Source organism: Hemiscyllium ocellatum, chromosome 10, assembly GCF_020745735.1.
Source record: "Hemiscyllium ocellatum isolate sHemOce1 chromosome 10, sHemOce1.pat.X.cur, whole genome shotgun sequence".
Lineage (NCBI taxonomy): Eukaryota > Metazoa > Chordata > Chondrichthyes > Orectolobiformes > Hemiscylliidae > Hemiscyllium > Hemiscyllium ocellatum.
Genome location: NC_083410.1, coordinates 1,297,699 through 1,322,589, shown reverse-complemented (window position 1 = coordinate 1,322,589; position 24,891 = coordinate 1,297,699). Strand labels below are relative to the sequence as shown.

General features: G+C 45.5%; 1 protein-coding gene across 1 annotated transcript in view; it reads left to right on the top strand.

Annotated features, from left to right (window-relative positions):
• Positions 1-24,891, top strand: part of adcy3a (adenylate cyclase 3a) — a 192,248-nt gene that overhangs the window by 24,672 nt on the left and 142,685 nt on the right. Inside the window, exons 3-5 of the mRNA XM_060830720.1 lie at positions 21,180-21,329; positions 23,682-23,812; positions 24,407-24,518. Coding sequence (XP_060686703.1) covers positions 21,180-21,329; positions 23,682-23,812; positions 24,407-24,518 — 393 coding nt within the window. The remainder of the gene's footprint in view (positions 1-21,179; positions 21,330-23,681; positions 23,813-24,406; positions 24,519-24,891) is intronic.

Here is a 24,891-nt window from a genome sequence, read left to right as displayed (position 1 = left end):
GTCTCCTCCTGGCTCTTCTGAGCTCTCTCTTTAGGTGTTTTCTGGCTACCTTGTAACCCTCAAGCGCCCTAACTGAGCCTTCACATCTCATCCTAACATAAGCCTTCTTCTTCCTCTTGACCAGAGATTCCACTTCCTTCGTAAACCACGGCTCCCGCGCTCTACAGCTTCCTCCTTGCCTGACAGGTATATACTTATCTCGGACACTTTTCCTTGAATAAGCTCCACATTTCTAATGTACTTATCCCCTGCAGTTTCCTTCTCCATCCTATGCTTCCTAAATCTTGCCTAATCGCATCGTAATTGCCTTTCCCCCAGCTGTAACTCTTGCCCAGTGGTATACACCTATCCCTTTCTATCACTAAAGTAAACATAACAGAATTGTGATCGCTATTATCAAAGCACTCACCTACTTCCAAGTCTAACACCTGGCCGGGCTCATTATTGTTGGCCTGTCTACATCCTGTGTCAGGAAGCCCTCCTGCACACACTGGACAAAAACTGACCCATCTGTAGCACTCATCCTATAGTGTTCCCAGTCAATATTTGGAAAGTTGAAGTCCCCCATGACAACTACCCTGTCTCGCTCACTCCTATCGAGAATCACCTTTGCTATCCTTTCCTCTACATCTCTGGAACTATTTGAAGGTCTATAGAAAACTCCCAACAGGGTGACATCTCCTTTCCTGTTTCTAACTTCAGCCCATACTACCTCAGTTGATGAGTCCCCAGACATCCTTTCTGTAACTGTAATACTGTCCTTGACCTACAATGCCACACCTCCCCCTCTTTTACCATCTTCTCTGTTCTTACTGAAGCATCTAAATCCTGGAACCTGCAACAACCATTCCTGTTCCTGCTCTACCCATGTCTCCGAAATTGCCACAACATCGAAGCCCCAGGTACCAACCCACGCTGCCACTTTATTCCGGATGGCTCCTGGCGTTGAAGTAGACGCACTTCACACCAACTTCTTGCTTGCCGGTGCCGTCTTGCTTCCCTGAAACTTGATTTTGGACCTCCCTACTCTCACCCTTTTCTATACTCGAACAACAATTTTGGTTCCCATCCCCCTGCTGGATTAGTTTAAAGCTGAAAATGTGTTGCTGGAAAAGCGCAGCAGGTCAGGCACCATCCAAGGAGCAGGAGAATCGACGTTTCGGGCATGAGCCCTTCTTCAGGAAGTTTAAACCCACCCCAATAGCCTTAGCGAATTCCCCCCCCCCCCCCCCCCCCCAATGATATTGGTACCCCTCTGGTTCAGGTGAAGACCATCCTGCTTGTAGAGGTCCCATCTACCCCAGAAAGAGCCCTAATTATCCAAGAATCCAAAACCCTCCCTCCTGCACCATCCCTGTAGCCACGTGTTCAACTCCTCTCTCTCCCTATACCTCGCCTCGTTAACACGTGGCACGGGCAACAAACCAGAGACAACAACTCTGTTTGTCCTAGCTCTAAGCTTCCATGCTAGCTCCCTGAATTTCTGCCTTGAATCCTCATCTCTCTTCCTACCTATGGCGTTGGTGCCTATATGGACCACGACTTTGGGCTGCTCCCCCTCCCCCTTAAGGATCCCAAAAACCCAATCAGAGACATCACGAACCCTGCCAACTGGGGGGCAATACACCAACTGTGAGTTTCTCTCGTCCCCACAGAACCTCCTATCTGACCCCCTAACTATGGAGTCCCCAGTGACTACTGCTCTGCTCCTCTTCCCCCTTCCCTTCTGAGCAGCAGGGACAGACTCTGTGCCAGAGCCCTGTGCCCCACTGCTTTCCCCTGGTAAGTCATCTCCCACAACAGTATCCAAAACGGTATACTTATTGTTGAGGGGAATGGCCACAGGGGATCCCTGCACTGCCTGCCGGTTCCCTTTCCGTCCCCTGACTGTAACCCATCTGCCTTCTTCTTGTAGCTGAGGAGTGACTACCTCCCTGTAACTCCCCTCAATAACCCCCTCTGCCTCCCGAATGATCCAAAGTTCATCCAGCTCCAGTTCCCTAACGCGGTTTTCGAGGAGCTGGAGTTGGGTGCACTTCCCACAGAGGAAGTCAGCAGGGACACGCGTGGTGACCCTTACCTCCCACATGCTGCAGGAGGAACATTCAACTGCCCTCACCACCATTCCCACTATTCTAAATTCCCAAAGAGACTGATGAATAAATAAGGAATAAAAAAAACTCGTTACCTTACCAATCTGGCGCACAGGTCCTTTTTCTTTGGTTAGAGGAGGAGGATGGTGGGAGACACTACCCGAGTAGTGTTTCGGGTAACGCAACCACACAAATATATGTCTTCCCAGAAGTCCTTCGCTCCTCCCTCACACCTCTCGGCAAATGGAGGCCCGACTCCCCAGTAAGCCCCTTTTAATGCGGGAAAACTCACCCTTGCCGGCAGCCCTCGCTTCACCTCCCCTTCTCTCCTCACCGCTCTGGCAAAATGGGTCAACCCACAGCAGGTGGATTGCAGCGGTTGACCTTCCTTGGGGGCAACAGAGACAGGCAATAAATGCTGGCCAGGCAGTAATGCCCATGTTCCACGAGTTAATTTTAAAAAAAATTGGTCGCCTTACCAAAGGAAGTCTATACTTAACCAGAGGAAGCACAATGCGGGGTCACCTGATTAATCCCTGGGATGACAGGACTGTTTAACAGGGAGAAATTGAAGAAACTTGGTCTTTATTCTCAAGAATTTTGAAGGGTGAAAGGTGATCTCATAGAAACTTACAAAATTCTTGAGACAATGTAGATGCAGAAAGGGTTTTAGATTATTTACAGTGTGGAAACAGGCCCGTCGACCCACCAAGTCCACACCGACCCATCGAAGCACAACCCACCCAGACCCATTCCCCTACATTTACCCCTTCACCTAACACGACGGGCAATTTAGCATGGCCAATTCACCTAACCCGCACGTCTTTGGACTGTGGGAGGAAACCGGAGCACCCAGAGGAAACCCACACAGACACGGGGAGAATGTGCAAACTTCATACAGTCAGTCGCCTGAGGCGGGAATTGAACCCGGGTCTCTGGCGCTGTGAGGCAGCAGTGCTAACCACTGTGCCACCGTGCTGCCCACTGGCTGTATTTACCCTGGCTGTGGAGTCTAGAACTGTAGACTTTATTCCCACTTTCCATTGTCCATCTGGTTTAGTCTCTGGATATCAATAAGTCAAGGCTGTTGAGGAGGTGAAGGCCCGTTGATATATCACTGGAATATTATTCCAGAGACCCAGGAAATGTTCTGGGCACCTGGGTTTGAATCCTGGCAGATGGTGGGATTCAAATTCGACAAAAATCTGGAATTAAGTGTCTAATGATGACCATGAAACCATTGTCGGTTATTGGGGAAAACCCACCTGGTTCACTAATGTCCTTCAGGGAAGGAAAGTGCCAACCATGCCTGCTCTGATCGAAATATGACTTCAGATCCATAGGAATATGGTTGACTCTTAACTGTCCTCTGGACAATTAGGGATGGGTAATAAAGCATTTACTGCATCTGCTGCACCCGATGTGGCCTCCTTATATTGAGGAGACAGGCCGTCTACTTGCGAAATATTTCAGGGAACACCTCTGGGACACCGGAACCAACCAACCCAACCGTCCCGTGGCTGAACACTTTAACTCCCCCTCCCTGCAGGTCCTTGGCCTCCTCCATCGCCAGTCCCTGACCACACGATGCCTGGAGGAAGAACACCTCATCTTCCGCCTGGGAACCCTCCAACCACAAGGGATGAACCTAGATTTCTCCAGTTTCCTCATTTCCCCTCCCCCCACCTTGTCTCAGTCGATTCCCTCGAACTCAGCACCGCCCTCCTAACCTGCAATCTTCTTCCTGACCTCTCCGCCCCCACCCCCACTCCGGCCTATCACCCTCACCTTAACCTCCTTCCACCTATCGCATTTCCAACGCCCCTCCCCCAAGTCCCTCCTCCCTACCTTTTATCTTAGCCTGCTTGGCACACTCTCCTCATTCCTGAAAACGGGCTCATGCCCGAAACATCGATTCTCCTGCTCTTTGGATGCTGCCTGATCTGCTGTGCTTTTCCAGCAACACATTTTTCAGCTCTGATCTCCAGTATCTGCAGTCCTCAGTTTCTCCATAAAGCAGCCTAGCCAGCGATGTCTGCATCATGTGAGGAATTGAAAGCAGTTCTAACAACAGAATGTACCTAATACTTTTTATTAAAGGGAAGTTCTCTACAAACAAAACTGCAGAAAACCTACCTGTACAATGCTTACAAGTGAACTGGTTTACATCGACTTGCTAGAGGATCAGACAGGTGATTGGCTTGCTCTATCCCAACCTCCAGCCACTGAGCAGGGAGCCTGAGCTTGCTCACTCTGCTTTGAGGCAGCCTTTCGTTAGACTGTTCTTCCATCCAGACAGGCTGTGCGTTAAACTCTGATACCATCCACTCTCCAGCAGTTGATCAGTTTGACCCCTGGCAAACATCACAAATGTGTAATCTACCACGGCTAGTTTGATTAATTGCTTTGGTCAGTATTGGAGTACTGCATTCAGTTCTGGTATCCCTGTTACAGGAAGGATGTTGTGAAACTGGAAAGGGTTCAGTAAAGATTTACAAGGATGTTGCCAGGATTGGAGCATTTGAACTATATTGAGAGGCTGAACAGGTCTGGGGCTGTTTTCCCTGGAGTGTTGGAGGCTGAGGGGTGACCTTATAGAGGTTTATAAGACCTTGAGGGGCATGGATAGGGTAAATAGACAAGGTGTTTTCCCCAGGGTAGAGGAGTCCAAAGCTAGAGGGCATAAGTTTAAGGTGAGAGGGGAAAGATTTAAAAGGGACATAAGGAGCAACTTTTTTACACGTGTGATATGTGTATGGAATGAGCTGCCAGAGGAAGTGGTGAAGGTTGGTACAATTGCAGCATTTAAAAGGCACCTGGATGGGTGTATGAATAGGAAGGTTTCAGAGGCATTTGGGCCAAATGCTGACAAATGGGACTAGATTAATTTAGGATATCTGATTGGCACAGACGAGTTGGAACGAAGGATCTGTTTCCGTACTAAGACTATGACTCTAATAAGTTATTAAGACTCACTTGTGTCTCCCTAAGAAGCTTATCTCTTGCTTTTAATGAAATGTAACCTCAGTTTTAGCTCAACTGAAATATGTTTGTACAGCATAATTGTTTGCCAATCAAAAATTGTTAACTGATAAATAGTTCACATTATCACATCTGATTCACTTTACCTGTTTTAAACATAACTTCAGCCTTTCACGTTACTGTGACATAGAACATAGAACAATGCAGCGCAGTACTGGCCTTTGGCCCTTGAACTGTGAAACTAATCTGAAGTCCATCTAACTTACCCTGTTCCATTTTCATCCATATAGAACATAGAACATAGAAGGATACAGCGCAGTACAGGCCCTTCGGCCCTCGATGTTGCGCCGACCGAATCCTACCTAACCTATACTAGCCCAATAACTTCCAAATGCCTATCCAATGCCCGCTTAAATGACCATAAAGAAGGAGAGTTCACCACTGATACGGGCAGGGCATTCCATGAACTCACAACCCGCTGTGTGAAGAATCTACCCCTAACATCTGTCCTATACCTACCACCCCTTAATTTAAAGCCATGTCCCCTAGTAACACCTGACTCCATTAGCGGTAAAAGGTTCTTAGTATCTACCCTATCTAAACCCCTAATCATCTTATACACTTCTATCAGATCTCCCCTAAACCTTCTCTTCTCCAATGAGAACAGCCCCAAGTGCCTCAGCCTTTCCTCATAAGATTTTCCTACCATTCCAGGCAACATCCTGGTAAACCTCCTCTGCACTCGTTCTAAAGCTTCCACATCCTTCCTATAGTATGGCGACCAAAACTGCACACAATACTCCAGATGAGGCCTCACCAGAGTCTTATACAACTGCAACATGACCTCAGGACTCCGAAACTCAATTCCTCTGCCAATAAAGCCCAGTACACCATATGCCTTCCTCACAGCACTATTTACCTGGGTGGCAACTTTCAGAGATCTGTGTACATAGACACCAAGATCCCTCTGCTCATCCACACTACCAAGTAGCCTACCATTAGCCAATTAATCCATCATCTTGTTATTCCTACCAAAGTGAACGACTTCGCACTTAGCTACATTGAATTCCATTTGCCACATTTCCGCCCAGCTCTGCAACTTATCTATATCCCGCTGTAACCTACCACTTCCTTCCTCACTATCCACAACTCCACCGACTTTTGTGTCATCCGCAAACTTGCTTACCCAGCTTTCAAGTCCTTCCTCTAGATCATTTATAAAGATAACAAAAAGCAATGGTCCCAAAACAGATCCTTGTGGTACACCGCTAGTAACTGCGCTCCAAGATGAACATAATCCATCAACTACTACCCTCTGTCTCCTTCCAGCCAGCCAATTCCTAATCCAAACCTCTAATGTATCCTCAATGCCATACCTCCAAAGTTTTAGCATTAGCCTACCATGGGGAACCTTATCGAACGCCTTACTAAAATCCATATACACAACATCTACTGCTTTACCCTCATCCACTTCCTTAGTCACCTTCTCAAAGAACTCAATAAGGTTTGTGAGGCACGACCTGCCCTTCACAAAACCATGCTGGCTATCCCTGATCACGTTATTCCTACCCAGATGTTCATAAATCTTATCCCTTACCATTCTCTCTAAGACTTTGCCCACCACTGAAGTCAGACTCACTGGCCTATAGTTACTAGGGCTATCCCTACTCCCTTTCTTGAACAATGGGACCACATTCGCTATCCTCCAGTCCTCTGGTACTATTCCCGTAGACAATGACGACATAAAAATCCAGGCCAATGGCTCTGCTATCTCCTCCCTAGCTTCCCATAGGATCCTGGGGTAAATGCCATCAGGCCCAGGAGACTTATCTATATTCATCCTTTCCAATATTCCCAAAACCTCCTCCCTGCATATTTCCAGGGCATCCATTCTAATTATTTGTGATTCCATATTCACATCAGCAACAGTGTCCTGTTCCTGAGTGAATACTGATGAAAAGTACTGATTTAATGTCTCTCCAATCTCCTCCGCCTCCACACACAACTTCCCACTACTATCCTTGACTGGACCGATACCTACCCTAGTCATCCTTTTATTCTTGACATACCTATAGAAAGCCTTTGGGTTTTCCCTAATCCTACCAGCTAAAGACTTTTCATGTCCCCTTCTCGCTTCTCTTAGCTCCCTCTTTAGCTCCTTCCTGGCTACCTTATAACTCTCAATCGCCCCAACTGAACCTTCACGCCTCATCTTTACCAATATGTTTATCCAGTGAACAATTGAATGCCCTTAAAGCTGGTGAGTCTACTACTGTTGCAGGCAGGGTGTTCCACGTCCTTACTACTCTCTGAGTAAAGAACCTACCTCTGACATCTGTCCTATATCTATCACCCCTCAATTTAAAGCTTTGTCCCCTCGTGCTAGCCAACATCACCCAAGGCAAAAGGCAATCTATCTAACCCTCTGATCATCTTGCATGTATTAAGTCACCTCTCAACCTTTTTCTCTGTACCGAAAACGGCCTCATGTCCTTCAGCCTTTCCTGATAAGACCTTCCCTCCATACCAGGCAACATGCTGGTAAATCTCCTCTGTACCCTTTTGAATGCTTTCACATCCTTCCGAAAATGTAGCGGTCAGAACTTGTACGTAATACTCCAAGTGCAGCCGCACTAGAGTTTTGTACAGCTGTAACATGGCTCATGGCTCCAAAACTCAATCCCTCTACCAATAAAAACTAGCACACTTGTACGCCTGCTTAACAACCCTATCAACCTGGGTGGCAACTTTCAAGGATTTATGCACATGGACACCTAGATCTCTTTGCTCATCTACACTCACAAGAATCTTACCATTAGCTCATTAACTCTCTTTATTCCTGTTACTCCTTCCAAAGTGATCACCTTACACTTGTCCGCATTAAACTCCATTTGCCACCTCTCAGCCCAGCTCTGCAGCTTATCTATGTCCCTCTGTAACCTGCAACATCCTTCCACACTGTCCACAAATCCACCGACCTTAGTATCATCTACATATTTACTACTCCATCCTTCTATGCCCTCATCCAGGTCATTTATAAAAATGACAAACAGCAGTACCCCACTAGTAACTGAACACCATGATGAACATTTCCCATCAACCACACCCCTTTGTCTTCTAACAGCTAGCCAATTTCTGATCAAAACCGCTAAACTCAATCCCATGCTTCCATGTTTTCTGGAATAGCCTCCTGTGAGGAACTTTATGAAACGCTTTACTGAGATCCATATACACAACATCAATTGCTTTATCCTCACCGACCTGTTTGATCACCATCTCAATGAACTCAGTAAGGTTTGAAAGGCATGACCTATCCTTCACAAGACCGTGTTGACTATCCCTAATCAAATTACTCCTTTCTATATGATTCTCCATCTATCTCTTGTAATCCTTTCCAGCACTTTACCCACACCTGAAGTAAGGCTCACTTGTGTATAATTACTCGAGTTAGAAGACAGTGAGGTCTGCAGATGCTGGAGATCAGAGTTGAGAGTGTGTTGCTGCAAAAGCACAGCAGGTCAGGCAGCATCCGAGGAGCAGGAGAATTGATGTTTCGGACCAGGGCCCTTCATCAGGAATGAGAGTTTCCATTCTTTTCCAGCAACACACTCTCAATTCTGATCCTCAGATGCTGCCTGACCTGCTGTGCTTTTCCAGCAACACACTCTCAACTATAATTTCCAGGGTTGTCTCTACTCCCCTTCTTGAACAAGGGAACATTTGCTATCCTCCAGTCTCCTGGCATTATTCCTGTAGACATTGATGACATAAAGATCCAAACCAAAGGCTCTGCAATCTTCTCCCTGGCTTCCCAGAGAATCCTAGGATGAATCTCATCTGACCCAAGGACTTATCTATGTTCACACCTTCCTAACACCACGTCCTTGTGAACCTCAATCCCATCTAGTCTAGTAGCCTGTATCTCAGTATTCTCCTCGACCATATTGTCTTTTTCCAATGTGAATACTGATGAAAAATATTAATTTAGCTCCTCTCCCATGTCTTTGGATTTCACACACAATTTCCCACTACTGTCCTTGATTGGCCCTAATCTCATCAGTCTTTGATTTCTGACATACCTACAGAAAGCTTTAGGGTTTTCCTTGATCCTACCTGCCAAAGACCGTTCGCTCCATTCCAGCATTCCATCCAAACACACTTACTCCTTCAGCAAAACACAGAAACACCTTAAAACTATGACTTTTCTGGTCACCACTGGGTTTCCTTTGTTTTCTTCTTTCCTTATTTCATTCAATTTTATTTTAGCTGAACCAGGAAATTTTAGTTTAATGTCTATGGAACCAGGTAGTACAATTGAAAATAAAATGTAAGCCATTTTGGGCTGATGAAGAGGAATTTCTTCACACCGCTGGTGAATGTTTGACATTCTCTATCCCAGAAGACTGTGGACAATCGATCATTGAGCAGGTTCAAGACACTGATCAATAGATTTCTAATTATTAATGAGTCAAAGAGTTCAGAGGTCATGTGGGAAAGTGAGATAGATAATCATCATGTTGAATGCTGGAGAAGGCTTGAGGAATCTGCTGCTGTTCCTAGGTTCCTGTTCCACCTAGTTCCCACAGCACACACCTGATTATACGTTAAATCAAGATCTCATCCTCCTCCTCAGCTAAAGCATCCTGTGGCATTGTTTTGAAGAGAACAGGAGATTGGTGTCCCGGCTAATTTTTCAATGCACACCAAAAATAATAGTTTAAAACAGAAAATGCTGTAGAAACTCAGCAGATCTAGGCAGTATCTGTGGAGAGAGAGAAAGTTAACATTTCAGGTTCACAACCTTTCATCGGAAGAACTGGATGACCCAATTGTTTCCACATTGCTGCCTGCAGGGATGGCAAACTGACTGCTGTGTGTTTGCTACATTATATTAATGTTAAAAGTAACTGTCACAGATTTGAAAAGCACAATACAAATACAAGACTTCCTTCCTCTAAGTGTAATTTGTTGCTGTTATAAGAAGGAGGATTACGGAACATGTCCAAAAGTTCACACAAGTAGCCAGGTTTGCAATAGAATCTTAAAGGCAAAAAGAGAGGAAATCAGTCAGGGTTCCTGCTTCTGATCTCATCCAACCTCCCTCTTGGGAAGTGATTGTTTAACAAAAAAACGCTGTTTTAAACCACTCTTTTAGAATTGGAGCTTGGATCTGTTGGAGGTTAAATGTTGCCTTTCTTCCTGGAAACACCTGATTTCACTGTTACAAGTTGGTGACTGAGATTAAAGACATTTGGTAGTTTAAGAAGGAAAGGAATCTGTTTCAGCAGTTGTTGTAAAAGTTCTGGGTGGCCTGTGGCTGATGTTAAATGTCGCCTCATGTGGATAGTATCAGACACAGGGAAAAATCTGAAATACATATGATCTGGACACCAATGTAATGAATCTACTGGAATCATATGAAGACAGTGGACAACGGGGGCCAAATAGATATCGTATATCAAGATTTCCAAAGGCATTCGACAAGATGCTGCGCAAAAGGCTGCTGCATACGATAAAGATGCATGGCATTACGGGTAATATATTAGCACAGATAGAGGAGTGGTTAACGAACAGGAAACAAAGTGTGGAGATAAATGAGTGCCAACTAGAAAAGCAATCAGTGGCTAGTGGTGTGCCTCAGGGTTCAAGGTTGGGACGGCAATTATTCACAATTTTCATAAATGGTTTGGAGTTGGGGACCGTGTGTCGTGTCTCAGAATTTGTGGATGACATGAAGATCAGTGGTAGAGCAAAGTGTGCAGAGGGCTGAAACTTTGCAGAGAGATATAGATAGTTTAAGTGAGTGGGCAAAGGTCTGGCAGATGGAATACAATGTTAATGAATGTGAAGTCACCCATTTTGGTCGGAGTAACAATAAAAAGGACTATTACTTGAATGGTAAAAAGTTACAGCACGCTGCTGTGCAGAGGGACCTGGGTGTCCTTGTGCATGAATCACAGAAGGTTGGTCTGCAGGTACAACAGGGAATTAGGAAGGCAAATGGAATATTGTCCATCATTGCTGAGGGGATTGAGTTTAAAAGCTGGGAGATTATGTTACAGCTGTACAAGGTGCTGGTGAGGCCACCCCTAGAGGACTGTGTGCAGTTTTGGTAGCTTTACTTGAGAAAGGATGTACTGGCAGTGGAGGGGGTGCAGAGGGGGTTCACTCGGTTGATTCCGGAGTTGAGAGGATTGGCTTACGAGGAGAGACTGAGTCGACTGGGATTATATTCATTGGAATTTAGGAGATTGAGGGAGGATCTTATAGAAACATATAACATAGAGTCATAGAGATGTACAGCACAGAAACATTCCCGTCGGTCCAACCCGTCCATGCCGACCAGATATCCCAACCCAATCTAGTCCCACCTGCCAGCACCCAGCCCATATCCCTCCAAACCCTTCCTATTCATATACCCATCCAAATGCCTCTTAAATGGTGCAATTGTACCAGCCTCCACCACTTCCTCTGGCAACTCATTCCATACACGTACCACCCTCTGTGTGAAAAAGTTGCCTCTTAGGTCTCATTTATATCTTTCCCCTCTCACCCTAAACCTATGCCCTCTAGGTCTGGACTCCCCCACCCCAGGGAAAAGACTTTGCCTGTTTACCCTATCCATGCATCTCATGATTTTATAAACCTCTTTAAAATCACCCCTCAGCAGGGAAAACAGCCCCAGCCTATTCAACCACTCCCTATAACTCAACTCAACCAACCCTGGCAACATTCTTGTAAATCTTTTCTGAACCCTTTCAAGTTTCACAACATCTTTCCGATAGGAAAGAGACCAGAATTGCACGCAATATTTCAACAGTGGCCTAACCAATGTCCTGTACATCCGCAACATGAGCTCCCAACTTCTGTACTCAATACTTTGACCAATAAAGGAAAGCATACCAAACACCTTCTCCACTATCCTATCTGGCTGAAGATTGCTGCAAAAGTTTCAGCTTTATTTTTTGCCCTGATGTGCTGGGCTCTTCCATCATTGAGGATGGGGATATTTGTGGAGCCTCATCCTCCAGTGAGTTGTTAATTCACGACTGGATGTGGCAGACTGCAGAGCTTAGATCTGATCCATTGGTTGTGGATTCTGTTAGCTCTGTCTATCACTTGCTGCTTATGCTGTTTAGCACAGACAGTCCTGTTTGGGGGCTTCACCAAGTTGACCCCTCATCTTCAGGTATCCCTAGTGCTGCTCCTGGTATACCCTCCTGCACTGTCCATTGAACCAGGGTTGACCCCCTGGCTTGATGGTAATGGTTGAGTGGGGGATATGCCGGGCCATGAGGTTACAGATTGTGCTGGAGTACAGTTCTGCTGCTGTTAATGGCCCACAGTGCCTCATGGATGCGCAGCCTTGAGTTGGTAGGTCTGTTTGAAGTCTGTCCCATTTAGGCTTAACTGCAAAATAACATGAGGAAAGGGCAAAGGGAATTCCCCTGAAGAAGACTCCAAAATAGCTGGCTGTTACTTGTTATGCGGATGTCTCTGGATATGTAAAAATGGAATAGATAGAGTACAGGGGAAAGTTTCATTGACTGTGCCTGAAAGAGATGTTTGAGCCCAGTCTTGGAAGAGCTTCCACATCCTCCCCCATTTTTCATGTTAACTAGAAAGAGAGATTACATGAAGTATTGAGTTTGGTGAGGTTCAGGTTGAGTTTTATAGAAAGCTCATGCTAGTCAAAGTCAAATTTCACAAGAGACGAATCGTTGGAATTCTAAGTGAATCAAAGTCCGAGAGGAGTCCTTAGCCACTGCTCCTTTTCTTCATCTTTGTTAATGATGTAGAGTGCAGAGCACAATTCAAAACTTTTCCCAAAAACTGCAAAATTTGTGGACTGTGAGGAGGATAGCTGTTTGCTTCAAGTGCACATCAGCAGGCTAGTGGCCATGACTGATTCAAATAACTGTCAAGAAGTGTGAAATGGTATATGTAATTAGGAAGACAAGAGAGTTAAAGACTATGAGGACAGGCAGGAATCTGAAGTAAAGGTCACAACCAGATCTGCTATGATCTTAGTGAATGGCCCACTACAGCACTTAAATCTTCTGTTACTCAGTTCATAAGGGTGCGATTATATTAAAAAAAGGGTACAATTCTAAAGGGGACAGTAGAGCAGAAAGAGCTGGGCTTATATACACACCAACCATGTATATTGGCAGGGCAAATTGAAAAAGCAATTAGTAAGGCATGCAGAAACAATCAAAATAAGATTCTACATTTCTAAAACACTGGTTTGGCCTCTGTTGGGATACTGTGTGCAAACTGGGCATCACATTTTAAGAAGGATGTGAAGACATTAGAGAGAATGTGGAAGAGGTTGATGAAAATGGTTTCAGGGTGAGGCACTTCTGTTATAAATGTACGTTGGAGAGGTGAACAGAAGGCTCAAAGATATTGATTGAGATATACAAAGTCATGAGAGGTCTAGGACAAAGTTGACAGGACAAAACTGTTCCCATTTGTGGAAGGAAAAAGAAGCAGGGGGCAACAATTTAAGGTGATTGGGAAAGAACAGTTCGATGTTTTTTGTGCAACCATTAATTAGGATGTGCAGTGTCCTGCCTGAAACTATGATGGCATCAAGTTATGACTTTCAGAGGAAATTGGATAATTAACTGAAGGGAAATCATTTGCAGGGAGATGGGAAAAGGACAAGGGATTGGGACAAACTGATCTTGCAAAGAGTCAGTACAAACACAACAGGCTCTTCCTATGATATAATGATTCTATGGTGATTTTAATCAATCTGGTCAATAATTCTATTCCGGGTGGGATTTTAAATTAGGTCTGCCTGCCCCAGACATGGGGACACTACTGTGCCACAAGAGCCTGTTACAGCAAGTCTATGATTCAAGTAATTCTCTGTTGAACATAGGACATAGCACGGTAAAGTACAGTACAGGCCCTTCAGCCCTTAATGTTGTGCCAGCCTTTTATCCTACTCTAAGATCAGACTAACCTACACACCCTTCATTGTACTGTCTTCCATTTGCCTATCCAAGAATCGCTTAAATGTCCCTGATGTATCTGATACTACTACCACCACTCTCTGTGTAAAGAACCTACCTCTGACACCGCCCCAAACCTTCCTCCAAACCTCATAAAATTATGCCCCCTAGTGATAGACATTTCTGCCGTGGGAAACAGTCTCTGGCTATCTACTCTATCTGTGCCTCTCAACATCTTGTACACCTCTATCAAGTCACCTCTCACCCTCCTTCTCCCCAGTGAGAAAAGCCAGACATCCCTCAACCTTTCTTCTTAAGACATGCCCTCCAGTCCGGACAGCACCCTGGTCAATCTCCTCTGCACCCTCTTTAAAGCACCCACACCTTTCCAATACTGAGGTGACCAGAACTGAACACAATATTCCAAGTGTGGTCTAACCAGGGCTCCATAGAGCTGCAGCATAACCTCACGGCTCTTAAACACAATCCGTCTGCTAATGAAAGCCAAAACACCAGACGCCTTCTTGACAACCCATTCAACTTGGGTGGCAACTTTGAGGGATCTATGGACATGGACCCCAAGGTCCCTCTGTTCATTCACACTGCCAAGATTACCTGACTTTAACCCTGTATTCTGCATTCAAATTTGACCTTCTGAAGTGAATCACTTCACACTTTTCCAGGTGAACTCCATCTGCCACTTCTCAGCCCAGTTCTGCCTCCTGTCAATGTCACATTGCAACCTGCAACTGCTCTCCACACTATCCACCACTCCACCAAACTTCCTGTCATTGACAAACTTACTAATCCATCCTTCCACTTCCTCATCCAAGTCATTTGGAAAAATCACAAAGAGCAGAGATCCCAGAACTGATCCCTGTGGAACACCACTGGTCACCGAGCTCCAGGCTGAATACTTCCATCCAGCACCACCCTCTGTCTTCTATGGCCCAGCCAATTCATTATCCAGATAGCCCATATCTCCATATTTTCTGAACGAGCTTACTGTGGGGAACCTTATCAAACGCCTTGCTAAAATCCATGTACATCACATCCACTGGTCTACCTTCGTCAAAGTGTTTTAGAACACACAACATTACAGCACAGTACAGGCCCTTCGGTCCGCAATGATGCACCGACCTATGGAACCAATCTGAAGCCTATCTATCTGACACTATTCCATTTTCACCCATATGGTCATTGGATAAACATATGGATGATAATGGAACAGTGTCGGTTAGATGAGCTTCAGATTGGTTCCACAGGTCAGCGTAACATTGAGGGCCTATCCAATGACCATTTAAATGCCCTTATAGCTGGCAAGTCTACTACTGTTACAGGCAGGGCATTCCACGCCCCTACTACTCTGAGTAAAGAAATTACCTCTGACATCTGTCCTATATCTATCACCCCTAAGTTTAAAGCTATGTCCCCTCGTGCTAGTCATCACATCAGAGGAGAAAGGATCTCCCTGTCCACCCTATCTAACCTTCTGATTTTCTTATATGTCTCAATTAAGTTACCTCTCAACCTTCTCTCTTAAGAAAACAGCATCTAATTCCTCAGCCTTTCCTCGTAAGACCTTCCCTCCATACCAGGCAACATCCTGGTACATCTCCTCTGCACCCTTTCCAAAGCTTCTACGTCCTTCCTGTAATGCGGTGACTAGAACTGTACACAATACTCCAAGTGCGGCCGCACTAGAGTTTTGTACAGCTGCAGCATGACCTCATGGCTCTGAAACTCAATCCATCGGCCAATAAAAGCTAACACACTATACTCCTTCTTAGCAAACCTATCAACCTGAGTAGCAACTTTCAGGGATCTGTGTACCTGGACACTGAGATCTCTCTGCTCATCTACACTACCCAGAATCTTACCATTAGTCCAGTACTCTGTACTCCTGTTACTCCTTCCAAGGTGAATCACCTCACACTTTTCCACATTAAACAGCATTTAAAAAAAAACAAAGCCAAAGCCTTTGCAATGTTCTGGGGTGGCACGGAGGCTCAGTGGTTAGCACTGCTACCTCACAGCACCAGGGTCCCAGATTCGATTCCAGCCTCGGGTGACTGTCTGTGTGGAGTTTGCACATTCTCCCCGTGTCTGCGTGGGCTTCCTCCAGGTACTGCAGTTTCCTCCCACAGTCCAAACATATGCAGGTTAGGTGAATTGCCCATGGTAAATTGCCCATAGTGCTGGTGAATAAGTCAGAGGGAAGTGAGTCTGGGTGGGTTACTATTCAGAGGATCAGTGTGGACTGGTTGGGCTGAAGGACATGTTTCCATACTGTAGGGAATCTAATTTAATCTAAACTCTACTTGCCACTTCTCAGCCCAGCTCTGCAGCTTCTCTACGTCCCTCTCTAATCTGCAACATCATTCGACACTATCCTACAACTCTACCGACCTTAATGTCATCTGCAAATTTACTAATCCATCCTTCTACGCCCTCATCCAGGTCATTTATAAAAATGACAAACAGCAGTGGCCCCAAAACAGATTGTTGTGGTACACCACTTGTATGTGAACTCCAGGATGTACATTTCCCATCAACCATCACTCTCTGTCTTCTTTCAGCTAGCCAATTTCTAATCCAAACCGCTAAATCACCCATAATCCCATGCCTCTGTATTTTGTACAATAGCCTACCATAGGGAACTTTATCAAATGCCTTACTGAAATCCATATACACCACATCAACTGCTTTATCCTCATCTACCTGTTTAGTCACCTTCTCAAAGAACTCAATAAGGTTTGAGAGGCACGACCTACCCTTCACAAAACTGTGTTGACTATCCCTAATCAAATTATTCCTTTCTAGATGATTATAAATCCTATCTCTTATCACCTTTTCCAACACTTTACCCACAACCGAAGTAAGCCTCACTGGTCTATAATTACCAGGGTCGTCTCTCCTCCCCTTCTTGAACAAGGGAACATTTGCTATCCTCCAGTCTTCTGGCACTATTCCTACAAACAGTGATGGTATAAAGAACAAAGCCAAAGGCTTTGCAATGTCCTTCCTGGTTTCCCAGAGAATCTGAGGATAAATCCCAACTGGACCAGGGGACTTATCTATTTTTACACTTCCCAGAATTGCTAACACCTCCTCCTTGTCAGCCTCAATCCCATCTAGTCTAATATTCTGTATCTCAGTATTCTCCTCGACCACATTGTCTTTTTTCAGTGCAAATACTGACGAAAAATATTCATTTAACACCTCTCCTATCTCCTCAGACTCCACGCACAACTTCCCACTGCTGTCTTTGATTGGCCCTAAACCTACTCTGGGTCCTGCTTTTATTCCTGATGTACCTATTGAAAGCCTTAGGGTTTTCCTTGATCCTACCTGTCAATGACTTCTCATGTCCACTCCTGGCTCTTTTTAGCTCTCTCTTTAGATCTTTCCTGGCTAACTTGTAACTCTCGAGCACCATAACCGAGCCTTCACGTCTCATCCTAACATTAGCCTTCTTTTTCCTCTTGACAAGAGATTCACCTTTAGTAAACCATGGTTCCCTTGCTCGACTATTCCTCCCTGCCTGATAGGTACATACTTATCAAGGACACAGTTGCTGTTCCTTGAATAAGCTCCACATTTCAATTGTGCCCATCCCTGCAGTTTCCTTCTCCATCCTATGCATCCTAAATCTTGCCTAATCACATCATAATTGCTTTTCCCCCAGCTGTAACTCTTGCTCTGCTCCTGTCCCTTTCCATTGCCAAAGTAAACATAACTGAATTGTGGTCACTATCACCAAAGTGCTCACCTACCTCTAAATCTAACACCTGGCCAGGTTAGTTACCCAGTACCAAATCTAATGTGGCCTCACCCCTTGTTGGCCTGTCTACATACTGTGTCAGGAAACCCTCCTGCACACGTTGGACAAAAACTGACTCTGAAGTACTCAAACTATTATATTCCCAGTCAATATTTGGAAAGTTGAAGTCCCCCATAACAAATACCTTGTTACCCCTGCTCCTATCAAGGATCATCTTTGCTATCCTTTCCTCTACATTTCTGGAACTATTTGAAGGCCTATAGAAAACTCCGCACAGGGTGCCCTCTCCTTTCCTGTTTCTAACCTTAGCCCATACTATCTCAGTTGACGAGTCCTCATCAAATGTCCTTTCTGTCACAGTAATACTGTCCTTGACTAACAATGCCACACCTCCCCCTCTTTTACGATGTTCCCTGTTCTTACTGAAACCTCTAAATCCCATAACCGGCAACAACCATTCCTGTCCCTGCTCTATCCATGTCTCTGAAATGGCCACAACATCGAAGTCCCAGGTACCAACCCATGCTGCAAGTTCACCCACCTTATTCCGGATGATCCTGGTGTTGAAGTAAATATATTTCAAACCAGTGCATTCTTGTGACCTTGAAACCATATTTCTGACCTCACCACTCTCAACTTTCTGGACAGTGGAACTACAATTCAGGTTCCCACCCCCCTGCAGAATTAGTTTAAACCCTCCCAAAGAGCATTAGCAAATTTCTCCCCCAGGATATTGGTACCCGTCTGGTTCAGGTGTAGACCACTCTGTTTATAGAGGTCCCACCTACCCATAAAGAACCCCAATAATCCAGGTATCTGAATCCCTCCTTCCTGCACCAACCCTGTAGCCACGTGTTCAACTCCTCTCTCTCCCTATTCCTCACCTCGTTAGCATGTGGCACGGATAACAGAGATAACAACTCTGTTTGCTCTGGCTCTAAGCTTCCACCCTAGCTCCCTAAATTTCTGCCTTAAATCCCCATCCCCTTTCCTACCTATGTCATTGGTGCCTGTGTGGACCATAGGCTGCTTCCCCTCCCCCTCAAGGATCCCAAAAACACATGAACCCTGGCACCTGAGAGGCAACACACCAACCGTGAGTCTCTCTCATTCCCCCAGAACCTCCTATCTGTCCCTCTGACTATGGAGTCCCCAATGACTACTGCTCTGTTCCTCTCCCCCACTTTCCTTCTGAGTAACAGGGACAGACTCTGTGCCAGAGACCTGTACCCCACCGCTTACCCCTGGTAAGTTACCCCCCCAACAGAATCCAAAACGGTGTACTTGTTTTTCAATCCTTTTCTCACATCCTGGAAGAATTCAGTAAGGTTTGTGAGGTATAACCTGCCCGCCACAAAGCTACGCTGACTGTCTCTAATCAAACTATGGTTTTCCAATTCTCAGAATCCTCTCCAATACTTTGTCCACCATTGATGTAAGACTGACTGGTCTGTAATTCCCAGGATTATCCCTATTCCCTTTCTTGAACAAGGGAATAACATTTGCCACCCTCCAGTCATCTGACTGTACTCCAGTGGGCAGTGAGGATGCAAAGATCATCACCAAAAGCAGAGCAATCTCTTCCCTCGCTTCCTGTAGTAACCTTGGGTATATCCCGTCTGGCCCAGAGGATTTATCTGTCCTTATGTTTTTCAAAATTTCCAGCACATTCTCCTCCTTAACATCAACCTGTTTAAGTATATCAGCCTGTTTCACGCTGTCCTCACAAACGTCAAGGTCCCTCTCAGTGGTGAATTCTGAAGCAAAGTATTTATTAAGGATCTCCCCTACTTCCTCTGACTCCAGGTGCGAGTTTCCTCCACTGCCCCTGATTGGCCCTAACCTCACTCTGCTCATCCTTTTGTTCCTGTCATAAGTATAGAACTCCTTAGGGGTTTTTCTTAATCCAACCCGCTAAAGTTTTTTCATGCCCCCTTCTAGCTCTCCTAAGTCCTTTCTTCGGTTCCTTCCTGGCTACCTAATAACCCTCTAAAGCCCTGTCTAATCCTTGCCTCCTCAACCTTAAGTATGCTTCCCTCTTCCTCTTGACTTGATGTTTCACCCAACGTTCCTTTACCCTACCATCCCTTCCTTGTCTCAGTGGGACAAACCTGTCCAGCCCTATTATCAGTGCTAACTAAATAAACTCCATATTTCTGTCTTGCATTTCCCTGAGAACATCTGTTCCCAAATTAGGCTCCCCAGTTTCTGCCTAATAGCATTGCAATTCCCCCTCCCCCAATTAAATACTTTCCTATACTGTCTGCTCCTATCCCTCTCCATGACTGTAGTAAAGGTCAAGGAGTTGTGATCACTATCACCGAAAGGCTCTCCCACCAAGAGATCTGACAGTTGGCATGGTTTGTTGCCAAAAACCAAATCCAATATGGCCTCCTCTCTAGTCGGCCTAGCTACAGGTTGAGTCAGGAGTCCTTCCTGGACACACCTAACAAACTCCATCCAAACTATTTGAACTAAGGAGATTCCAATCCATATTAGGGAAGTTAAAGTCACCCATGACAACAACCCTGTTACTTCTCCACCTTTCCAAACTCTGCCCCTCTGTGTCTCTGTTGGTACTGGGGGGTCTGTAGAAACCTCCTGATAAAGAGCCTGCTCCTTTCCTGTTTCTGCCTTCCATCCACACTGACTCTGTAGACAAACCCTCCTCAACAACCTCCCTTTCTGCAGCTGGGATACCATCCCTGATTAGCAATGCCACTCCCCAACCTCTTTTACACCCCCACTCCCCACCCCCTACCTCCCCAATTCCTTTTGAAACATCTAAAACCCAGAACATCCAACAACCATTTCTGCTCCTGAGATATCCAAGTCTCTGTAACCTGTCACACTGATTGCACCTTCGCCCTATCTCTCCTCACAGACTTTCTGCATGCTGTATCTGGCTATTCACTATCAACTCCATCATCTGATCCGGAGCTCTGGTTCCCAGCCCCCTGCCAATAAACACTCCTGAAGAGCTCTAGCAAACCTCCCGCCCAGGATATTGGTGCCCCTCCAGTTTGGTGCAACCCGTCCCTCTTGTACAGGTCCCACCTTCTCCAGAAGGCATCCCAATGATCCACATATCTGAAACTCTCCCTCCTATATCTGCAGCCACGTGTTCATCTGCACTCACTCTCTATCCCTAGTCTGTTGATCGTCCAATGATTGACCAACAGTGGTTGTTGTCCAACAATTAGCCGATGACCAACTAATCATTATCCAGTCATTGACCAATAATTAATGAATGAATGGTCATTGATTACCAGTAGATGTACAGTGGGCATAAATCTCATGTGTTTCAGCAACATTTCAACCACTTTATTAGTTATCTTGTATTTTTTTCTCTGCTAGCTATTGGCTAACATGAGTATCTACCTCTGTGCCATCATTGTGGGGATCATGTCTTACTACATGGCAGATCGCAAACATCGCAAAGCATTCCTGGAGACCCGACAATCTCTGGAGATTAAACTCAACCTGGAGGAACAGAGCCAGCAGCAGGTGAGGGAGTGTGGTTCGGGTTGTGACAGTATTGTGCACTGCCTAACTCCTGGCACAGGAACAGAAGAACATGAAGAAATATTACCCACAAGTCATTACTCTTCCCACCTCCCGCTGAATTCAGGTTATCCACTCCAGAAGCCAGTGTCAGGATCTTCCCTCCACATAAACTCCAATTTCTTGCCCATTCCACAAACTAACTCTGTTTTCTCCAAGCAATTTTGTAATTCCTGTACCATAATAATATGTCATTCCATGTTTTCTTTACTCCATATGGACAAGTTTATTTTAATCGCTGAATTCCGTACCTCTTTATTCTGAAACCATGGTCTTGTTTTCACAATTTCTTGACTGACAGCCAATTCTTCTGCTGTTTCATTTTTAAATTTTAACATCATTGCCAACATCTGGTGAATATCTTTGCCTACAAAAAATGAAATATTCACTGTCACAGCAATACCTTGCAATTCATATCCCTCACAATAGAACCACTACAGAAAGTACTATTAAATATTTTCAAGACAGGTACAGTACAGCACAGGATTAGATTCAGAGTGAATCTAACCTTTACACTGTCCCCATAAAATGTATCACCTCAACTCATTTGGACATACTTGTTCTAATGGTGTTAGTAGCATTAATTATTTTCTGTGGTAACTGGGCTCTAGTTTCTCTATGGCCTTACTGTTTTTTGTTTGGTTACCAACTAAGGGACTTTTGTTCTGCCTCATTAAAGCTTGGTTCAACCTTCTGTAAAGTTATTCCCTCAGTCACCTCTCCTGTTTACGTGTCGTGCTCCAGAGACTTCAGTGTCATCATCTTGGCAATGGGAACTCACAGGAGTAAGATCTCTGTGTCCCTCAGTCTGTGTCCTGCAGTCAGTACAAGTCAGAGTGCTGTTAGAGCACACTGCATCTCAAGAGAAGCTGTTTGGTCCTCCCAGTTTAGCCTCAGTGTTGGTAACCAGCCTGTTATGTGGCAAATTGTCAGTATTCTTAGCATTTATATAGGCAACTTAGACCAGCCCCCTTATAAAAGTTTTCTTTTCATTCATGGGATTTGGGCATCACTGTCTGACCCAGTATTTATTGTCTATCCTTAACTGCCAAGAGGGCACTTAGGGGTCATCCACATTGCTGTGGGTCTGGAGTCACATGTAGGCCAGACCAGGTCAGGATGGCAGATCTCCTAAAGGACATTAGTAACCCAGATGGGTTTTTCCTGACAGTCATTCCTGATGAAGGGCTTTTGCCTGAAATGTCAATTCTCCTGCTCTTTGGATGCTGCCTGACCGGCTGTGTTTTCCAGCAGCACACTCCTGACTCTGATCTCCAATTTCTGCAGTGCTCACTTTCTCCTTTTCCTGACAATCGGCATGATCATCATTAAACTGTTACTTCCAGATTATTATTGAATTCAAATTCCATCTGCCATTACTCCATTACTACACAAGAACAAGTGTAGGCCATTCAGCCAATTCTGTCATTTACTAGATCACTGCTGATTGTCTACCTCAACACGGTGTTCCTACACTAGCTCCACAATCCAGGAAGTATTTTTATTCACATAATCATCTAATACCCTCTTGAATGTTTCAATTGAACCTTCCCCCAGTGTATTTGCAGGCAGTGCCATCCATATCCTAAATACTTGCTGCATGAAGAAAGGGTTCTCTCACATCACCCTTGCTTCGTCCCTTTTGCCCTCTCATTCATTTTTCTTTGACAAGTAATGATAGCTTCTCCCTCCCTTCTCTATCCAGCCCTGCTCACTTTAACAACCTCAAACAGATCCTTTCTCAGCCACCTTCTTTCTAAAGAAGAACTGCCTCAACGTCTTCAATCTCTCCTCATCATAAAAGGTTCTCATTCCTGGAACTTTCCTGTAAATCTCTTCAATGTTCTCTCCCTTGGATTCAGAGAATACAGTTTGTGATGGACTGTTTTTCTTAGGAATAGTAACGGGGCTGTTTGAATCAGATGGGATCCATGAGGATCCATTAGGATGCCACATGCAGTCTTTTTATACTTATATCTGAATCATTGTCTGTTGGGAGGAGGCTCTGATGACCCCTTGGTCTTTCACTGAGAGATTCTGGATTCCGAGTTGAGCAGAACATTGACAGCCCGCCTACCTTGCCTGGTGTTGAGTCTGACATGGCTGCCTGGTCTGTGAAGCTGGGGTCTGATTCTTACAGCCACCTCTCCCAAGGAGCTCCCCCTCTGTTCGGGTTGGCAAGCTGACTTTAATTGTTCACACGTCTCAGCCCCTGACCCACCTTTGGGACAAAATCTAGAGTCCCCTGACACCCTCATTTTGTCGAATCTGAGCCATCTTTCCTGTTTTTCTCAGGAACGTCTCCTTCTGTCGATCCTACCAAAGCACATCGCAGACGAGATGTTAAATGACATGAAAAAGGACAAAGAGTCAAAGGAGCTACAGCAATTCAACACCATGTACATGTACCGACATGAGAGAGTCAGGTACAGCCCACAGACTGCGGGAGAGATCAGGGAGAGAGGAGGAGCCTGGAAAGGGAGTGAGAAAGCAAGTGACACAGAGGGAGGGTATGAGAACAACAGGAGCAGCAAGAAAGGGGAGAGGGTGAGGAGGGGGCCTGTTTTTTGCAGAGTGATAGATTTGGAAGAATTGGTGTTATGACATGCCTTCAGAAGACATTTCTGCAGTTCATGATGTTGCTAAGATAGACACACATGGGTGTGAGAGAGATGTTCCTGCACACTGAGAGTTGGGTATTGTGGGCACTGGGTGTAGCAGGTGCTGTATATAATGGGCACAGGGTACAACGGGTTCTGGGTGTGATGGCCACAGTATTGAGAAAAGAGGGCACTGCGTGTAGAAGGTGCTGAATGTAGTGGGCACCAGGTGTAGCAAGCACTGTGTGTAGGCACAGTGAGAAGCTTTGTCTTGCGAGCAGTGCAGGCAGATCCCAGAGTTAAGTAGTATAGATAGTAAATAACAGTAGTGGGTTATGTATGTAGTTGGTGCTGGGTGTAGCGGGTGTGGATGTAGTGGGTACTTGGTGTAATATTAAAGCCGTTGTTGTCTCTCCCCAGCATCCTGTTTGCTGATATTGTTGGATTCACTCAGTTGTCATCCACCTGCAGCGCACAGGAACTGGTCAAACTTCTCAATGAACTCTTCGCTCGCTTTGATAAACTGGCAGCGGTGAGTCGGTCCTTGGAGCTCACTCACTCACCCAGATCATGTACATTGTTCACACACTCACACCGTGCACGCTCTCTCCCCGTGCACACTCTCCCCCCCGTGCACACTCTCCCCCCCCGTGCACACTCTCCCCCCCGTGCACACTCTCCCCCCCCGTGCACACTCTCCCCCCCGTGCACACTCTTCCCCCCGTGCACACTCTTCCCCCCCATGCACACTCTTCCCCCCGTGCACACTCTTCCCCCCCCAGTGCACACTCTTCCCCCCCATGCACACTCTTCCCCCCGTGCACACTCTTCCCCTCTGTGCACACTCTTCCCCCCCGTGCACACTCTTCCCCGCTGTGCACACTCTTCCCCTCCGTGCACACTCT